The sequence below is a fragment of the Hipposideros armiger genome, unplaced genomic scaffold, assembly GCF_001890085.2.
Source record: "Hipposideros armiger isolate ML-2016 unplaced genomic scaffold, ASM189008v1 scaffold_180, whole genome shotgun sequence".
NCBI classification, from domain to species: Eukaryota; Metazoa; Chordata; class Mammalia; order Chiroptera; family Hipposideridae; genus Hipposideros; species Hipposideros armiger.
The window spans coordinates 558,468-566,374 of NW_017731530.1; the positions used below are offsets into that span (position 1 = coordinate 558,468).

A 7,907-nucleotide genomic window follows, 5' to 3' on the forward strand; every position below is an offset into this window, starting at 1 on the left:
CTCCCTCCCTCTCCCTCTCTTTCTCTCTCTCTTTCTCTCTCTCTCACTATACTCCCATGTCCTGACTTCATTCCTTCTTTTCCTTTCCCAGGGTCTACACTTGTGTTGTAGTTTACCTAGATGAAGAATTCTTGCCTCCTTTTCTTCTCTCTCTGATGAACCTTTCTCAAATATTACTTAAATTCATTTCTTTGTATAATTATGACATTCTATTTTTCAAGTCTAAATCCCTCTTTATGAATTTCACGATCATTCATAATAATTTGACCACCTCTTACTTAAGCAACCTTACTTACACTCCATTTCAATATTAATACTTATCTTTAATTGGATCATCCAATTTCCTTATTGCACAAGAACACACCATTTTCTTCTTAAACTTGATACCTACATTCATATGCTCCCTTCTTAAGACAATATATTTTCTTTTTAATTATTAAAGGCTCGATTTAAGTTCCAATTTGACTAGAAAAATTTCTTAACTATTCCAGCCTTCTCTGAATGATATTCTCTGAATGAGTGAATATGGCACTTGTAATCTATACCAGACAGTTTAATATTGTCTAATAACTGATTGATTTTGTTTCAGGTATGCTTTTAACTACACAGTAGAGCATACATCTTATTCTTCACTATTCTATTACAGTAAATAGCTCCCATTTATTAAGTGCCTGATATGTGCCAGACACTATGCTAGGTTTTTAATCTTTTCAAGGTTTGTATTAAAATATAGCTGACATGCAATATTATATTAGTTTCAGGTGTACACCATGGTTATTCAACATTTATATACCTAAAAAAGTGATCACCGTGATAAGTCCAGCAACCATTTGACACTGTCCCACGCTATCACAGTATTGTTGACTATATTCCCCATGCTGTACATTACATCCCCATGACTTATTTGTTTTATACCTGGAAATTTGAACCTCTTATTCCCCTTCACCTTTCCTATCCCTTTTTAAAATTTTCAATTACAGTTGACATCAATGTTATTGTATATTAATTTCAGGTGTACAGCATAGGGGTTAAACATTTACATAATTTAAGAAATGATCCCATTGGCTAGTCTAATACCCAGCTGGCACTGTGCATAGATGTTACCATATTATTTACTGTATCCCCTATGCTTTACTTTACGTCCCCATGACTATTTTGTAACTACTAATTTTTACTTTTTTTATTATTAAAATTTATTGGGGTGACAATGGTCAACAAAACTAATGAGGTTGCAAGTATACAATTCTATAATACATCATCTTATATTGCATTATGTGTTCACCACCCAGAGTCAGTTCTCCTTCCATCACCATATATTTGACATCCTTTACCCTCTTCTAACACTTCCCTCTCCCCTTAACCTCTGGTAACCACTAAACTGTTGTCTGTGTCTATGAGTTTTTGTTTCTTTATTTGCTTGTCTTGCTCCTTGGTTGCCTTCAGTTTTATATATCCCACATATAAGTTAAGTCATATGGTTTTCAACTTTTTCTGTCTGACTTATTTCACTTAGCATAATGATCTCAAGATCCATCTATGTTCTTGCAAAAGGCAGTATTTCATCTTTTCTTATGGCAGAGTAGTATTCCATTGTATATACGCACTACATCTTTATCCAGTCAACTATTGAAGGACACTTTGTTTGTTTCCATGTCTTGGCCACCATAAATAATGCTGCAATGAACACTGGAGTACATATATCTTTACAAATAAGTGTTTTCAGATTTTGAGGGTAGATACCCAGGAAAGGGATTGCTGGTCACATGGTAATTCTATTCTTAATTTTTTGAGAAACCTCCATACTGTTCTATAGTGGCTGTACCAATCTACATTCCCATCAACAGTGTATGAGGGTTCCTTTTTCTCCACAGCTGCTCCAATACTTGTTATTATTTGTCTTGTGATGATAGCCAATTTGTACTCCTTAATCCCATCACCTTTTTCACCCTGCTCCCCTCCCCGCTGCAGGCCAAGTTCAGCTACAGCCTGTGCCCTGCTCAGGGGACACCTGGCATGAAATGCAAAGCAATCTGCTGATGGCTGCCACCCTATGCTAGAATTTTTAAGTAACAGTAGGTATAGGTAGGATCAGGAATATCATTGAGGATCCAGTATTAAGAGTCAAAAGGACACAGGTAGGCTCTTAATAAAGTTAATCAGCTCGTGGGAAGGACATGAAGCTAGGGCACTGCTCATTGCCTCGCCATTATGATTACAGGGGTGCTAATTAGACCTCTCTATCTCAGAACTATTTCCTAGACTGACTCATTCTTAAAGTCCTCTCTAGAGTCCCGATTAAATGTAAGTGTCCTTCTTAGAGGACCAGACATTTATGCTTCATAGAACTAGCTCATTTTTAAGGTAATTCCTAAGAACAGGATCTTTGGACAGTGCAGGCCACTTGGTGGGAGAAAACTTGAGGAAGCAACTTAGGTGGGAAAAAGTGAAAAACCTGGAAAGGCTGGAAATAGTAAAAACAAACTATTTTGCTTTACAAGTTTGCCTAGCATGAGCCTTAAAGATCAGAGTGAGTCAAAACTCCCCACAAGTGTTCAAACAGAAAAGATCATTAAAGGAGTCACACTTCAGAAGTCCCAGCTGAAGTGCCTTTGTACCACTATTCAGTCTTAATCATAAAGGATACCACAGAGTTGTTGGACATCTAACAGAAAGAAGGAGGGGGAGCCAAAGAGGGGATAAATCCATCTCACTTTCCTTAGACAGGGAAGATGGTGGAGCACCATGTTTAAGAGCAAGGGCTCAGGGGCCTGCATTCAGTTGCCACCACCACCACACACTACTGTGAGACCTAAGCCTTCCTTACCTCACTGAATGCTCACGATAATTACAAGAGTTAACCCACGTATAGCGTCCCTGACAGAAAACTAACAAATGTCAGATAATACTGTTATTTTATTTTCATTAATTCTCTCATAGAGGGAAGTCAGGTGAGCTACTTATGGTTACAACAATCAAGGAAATTAAGTAACAGACTTTTTTGCCTACCTGGACGCCTCTCAGTGGATGAATAAACACAGAAAATATGGCAATGGAGTTTGCTTAAGGAAATTCATATGCTATTTCAACATTAATTCAACATTTATCATTGCTGACAATGAATAAGGAAATACTAATTATATGAAAATAATGGGGAAAGTTAGTATCTAAATTGTATCAGCATAAAATTAATCCACTGTGCAAAAATCAAAGAAATATAAATCAGGTGACAGTCACTAGAAAGAAAAGCTAGTGAATGCTACCTAATGTCATGAAAAATGTCAATATGTTACAGGACAGGAAAAAGAACAAATTTGCCATAGTGGGAAAATTTGATAACTTACCTTGATGACATCTTCTGGCCATGCATTAAGAATTGAAGCAATATGCCCTCGATCATAGATACTAATAAAGAGACCTCTGACAGAAAAAAAGAAGTAGTTTTAATTTACTTCAGACTCGTCAAACTATCATGAACATTTAAAAAATTTTTCAAATAAACTTGATATATCTCCATTTTTATCAAACTAGTGAAAATAATTTCCTTAAAAAAATAAGGGATAGGAATGTTATAAGGAAGAAGTTAATTTAAACAATACAAATACTAATATCTACAATGAAAGTATTCTTAGATTACATGTTCTTAAATGTTTTCTAATTAAACATTCATTATTTTTATAATGAGTATTTAAATAGTATTACCAATTCCACTCATATATTCATTTACAGTCTTCATTAAATTATATAAAAACCCTTTGAAGAACAACATGAAGCATATATAAACAGGCATTTTCAGTGTATATCCCATTTATTAGATATTAAGTGTGATGATAACATGTATTAGAAATGGCTGAAGTGACTGAATACTAAGCAGTCCTTTCACGTGGAACTTATTTGATTCTTTGATTTGTGAGCTTAGTTGCTGTTTGCAACAATTATTTAGACTGTGAACTGAAGTCTGTAACACTGCTTGCCCCTGTTCCCCATTTCTTAGGAAAGCCTAACAATTAACTTTAAAATTAGAAAAATTTTATTTTCTTAACCTTGCTTAATAGTTTTACTTTAATATTGTTAAATATAACTTGAATACAGAGGATCACATATGACAAATGTAAGGCTTAGTGAATTGTTCCAAGGCAAGCACCCTTCTACGTAATATCACTTGAAGCAGAGGATCTTGTCGGCTGCCCAGGAAGCCCTCCACATGCTTTTTCCCAATCTAAACTCCTCCCTCCTAAGAGTTACCACTCTCCTGACTTTTATGGTATCATTCCCTTATAGTTATTCAAATTACAAACCATCCATAGGTACTACTATTTAATTTGGTAAAGTTTCCCAAAATCTGGATTTTGTTGATTGCATCCTTTTTTTTTAGCTGAGCCATCCTGCCACCTGTTGGCAGCTCAGCGGCAGCTCAGATCAGGCCAGGCATCGAACCGCTGTTATTCAGAGCTCAAACTCTTGAGCGAGCTCTTAACCAACTGAGCCACTCGGCTGGCCTGATTGCATCCTTATAGTACAGATTCACACGTTAATCTTTACTCTGTATTTCTCAGAAAATTGGTAATTGAATCTAAAGGCTTAATCAGATTCATGTTCAATTTTTTTACAAGACACGTTATAGTTTGGTGCTATCAGAAAATGCATAATACCTTATACTTTTGTGATTTTAGCTGCTGCTGATGCTTAATATCTAAATTCATTGATTCATTTAGTGTTCAAAATGGTGATATTCCAATTCTATCAATCATTATTTATTAGCTGGAACACTTCTTTAAAGAGAAATTTTACCACACCTATTGTTTGGGTACCCAATGGTAAAGCTGATACAAGGAAAGGATAAATGCTTGATTCTTTCTCTTTACTTACTGGTTATTAAAATAAAGAGCTCATTTGCTGTAATTCTTCAAGAGTTTCCACTAAGAGGTGAGTGTGAGTGTGTGTGTGTGTGTGTGTGTGTGTGTATGTAAAGGGGTAGTTGTGGATACCTGCACCTTCGAAAGGGGTGAGTGTGAGTGTGTGTGTGTGTGTGTGTGTGTGTGTGTGTGTTGGATCAATATGAACTCCTGGATTTAAAGATATTTTGTGTCTTAATCCATCACAGTTATTTTTTTTTTATTATTGAAACTCAAATTGTCCCATTTTTAGCCAGTGAAAGACTCTTCACTTTGGCTGCTGAGCCCTTTTAAAATGACTATAATAGTTTCTGATAGCTTCCTTGGTCTGTTATGACAAGATGTTCCATTTTGTCTTGAAAACGTCTGCCCCAGGCTTGACATTAGCCATTTCTCTAAGAAGTCCTAGTTTCTTTTAATAGAAGGTGGTATTTCAAGACCACAATCTAGGTAATAGGGATTCCTACTGCTATTAATCAAAATATCATTATAAGAAACATTACCAAAAAAAGTTAAGATTCACTTCCTATTTATGACCAGAAATCTCAAATTGTCACTCTTCTAAAGTTTACCACTAGGATTTCCCAGCAAATTCAGCTCACCACTCTGATGACCAGTCACACCTTCTCTTTTCTCCTCACCTCTCCTATACCTAAATCCCTCTCACTCTCAGTTGATAACCAAATCTTAAATTTCAAACAGAAACAGATGCAGTAGGCTAAAAACTACCTCATCTTTCTAATATAAACTCCATTAACCCATCTGCATCTTTTATTTTTAAATAGGCTTTATTTTCTAGAGCAGTTTTAGGTTCACAGAAAAATTAAGAAGGTACAGAGATTTCTTATACACCCCTGTCCCCAAACACGTATAACCTTCCCCATTATCAACATCCCCACCAGAGTGGAACACCTGTTACATCATTGACACATCATTATCATGCAGAGTCCATAGTTTACATTAGGGTCACTCGTGGTGTTGTGCACTCTATGGATCTGGACAAATTTAAAATGACATACTCCTGTTAAATATTCATGTGCAGATTTTTGTGTGGACATAAGTTTTCAACTCATTTGGATAAATATAGCAGGTCCTTGAATAATATTGTTTACTTCAGCATCATTTTATTCTAACATTGATGAGAAAAAATATATATCAATTCCCAACCAGGACCACTGTCTGTGTGGAGTTTTCTCCCCATATCTGCGTGGGTTTTCTCCGGGTACTGAGGTTTCCTCCCACATCCCAAAGATGTGCACATGAGATGAGTTGATGTGTTTAAATTGTCCCACTCTGAGTGAGCATGGCTGTGAGTGTGGGTGTGCCCTGTGATGAAAGGGCGTCCTGTCAAGGGCAGGTTCCCACCTTGCGCCCTGAGCTGCTGAGATAGGCTCTGGCCCCCTGCAGCCCTGAATTGGAATAAGCAGGTTGGAAATGATTATCTTACCTGTTTTTATTTATCTTTCTTAAATATATGTATACCTCACATTTATTTCAATGTTTAGTATTAGAAGTGTTTGGGGTCTTTATTTAGAAGTTTGGTGATGTTTTTGTGACCATAAATATGCCTAGGAACTTAACTCCTGTTTCTATCAATTAGCCTACAGTAAAATTGGTTTCATTATGCATTGTTTTGCTAAAGTCACAATTTCCAAGAAATTATCCACGATGTTAAGTGAGGGCGTACTATATCAGGGGTGAGATTACTAGATCATATCAGCAAAAGTATGTTTAGTTTGTAAATCCGCAAATTGTCTTCCACAGTGCTGTACCATTTTCCATTCCCACAGTAATGAATGCGAGAATTCTTGTTGCTCAACATCCTCACCATCATTAGGTGTTGTCAGTGTTCTAGATTTCGGTCATTTTAATAAATGCGTAGTTATATCTCATTGTTGTTTTAGTTAGCATTTCCCTGATGACACACAATGCGGAGCATCTTTTCATACACCATCTGTATATGAATCTTCTTCAGTAAGGTCTGTTAAAGTCTTTGGTCCATTTTTTAATTGGGTTGTTTTTCTTATTGCTGAGTTTTAAGAGTTCTTTGTATATTTTGGATAAACGTTCCCTCTCATATATATATTTTGCAAATATTTTCTCCCAGTATGTGACTTATCTTTCCATTCTCTTCAAAGCATCTTTTGTAGAGAATAATTTTTTAATTTTAATGAAATCCACCTTATCCATTATTTCTTTCATGGATTGTACCTTTGGTGTTGCATCTAAAAAGTCATTGCCATACCCAAAGTCACCTAGATTTTCTCCTATGTTATCTTCTAGGAGTTTTATAGTTCTGTGTTTTACCTTTAGGTTTGTTATGCACTCCTGCAATTATCCTATTGCCGTGCTACACCATCACTTTCTCTACTGAATCATTCTTACTGGCATAACAACCTGCGCTAATATCCTTCTTTGAATAGACTGGATTTTGTTCCCTACTCTCCTCTCCTTCATAGCAAAACCCTTCAAAGATTTGTATATTCTTATTGTTTCCATTTCCTCATCTTCCATTCTCTCTTCAATCTATTAATAAAGCTTTTCTCCCTCACTTTTACACAGAAACAACTCTTACCAAAGTCACTGATGACTCACATTTGACTAAAGGAAAAGAGCAACCCTCAGGTCTCATCTTATTTGACTTCTCAACTGTGTTTGACATGACTTTGAATATCTTGTTCACAATGATGACTCTCAAACTTCTGTCTTCAATCCAGGTCACTCCCTTGGGCTCCAAATGTAAATCGAACGACCTACTTAATTCCTCTCATCATTCAGGCCTCAATTCAATACTTTAGCTCCTCAGGCCTTCTCTGATAACAGCAGTTAAAGCACCTCCACCTTAACATTTTTATAATCTTCATAATACTTATAACTACTTGAAATTATCTTATTTATTTTTTCACATGTTTACTGTCTGCCTCCTCCCTGCTACTACTCCCCATATATACACCACACACACACACACACACACACACACACACACACACACACACACACACACACACACACACA

General features: G+C 36.2%; 1 protein-coding gene across 1 annotated transcript in view; it reads right to left on the minus strand.

Moving 5' to 3' along the window:
* The window catches only part of ME1 (malic enzyme 1), a 187,939-nt gene that overhangs the window by 100,436 nt on the left and 79,596 nt on the right, over window positions 1-7,907 (minus strand). The window contains exon 3 of the mRNA XM_019652469.1: window positions 3,342-3,417. Within this exon, the coding sequence (XP_019508014.1) occupies window positions 3,342-3,417 (76 nt within the window). The remainder of the gene's footprint in view (window positions 1-3,341; window positions 3,418-7,907) is intronic.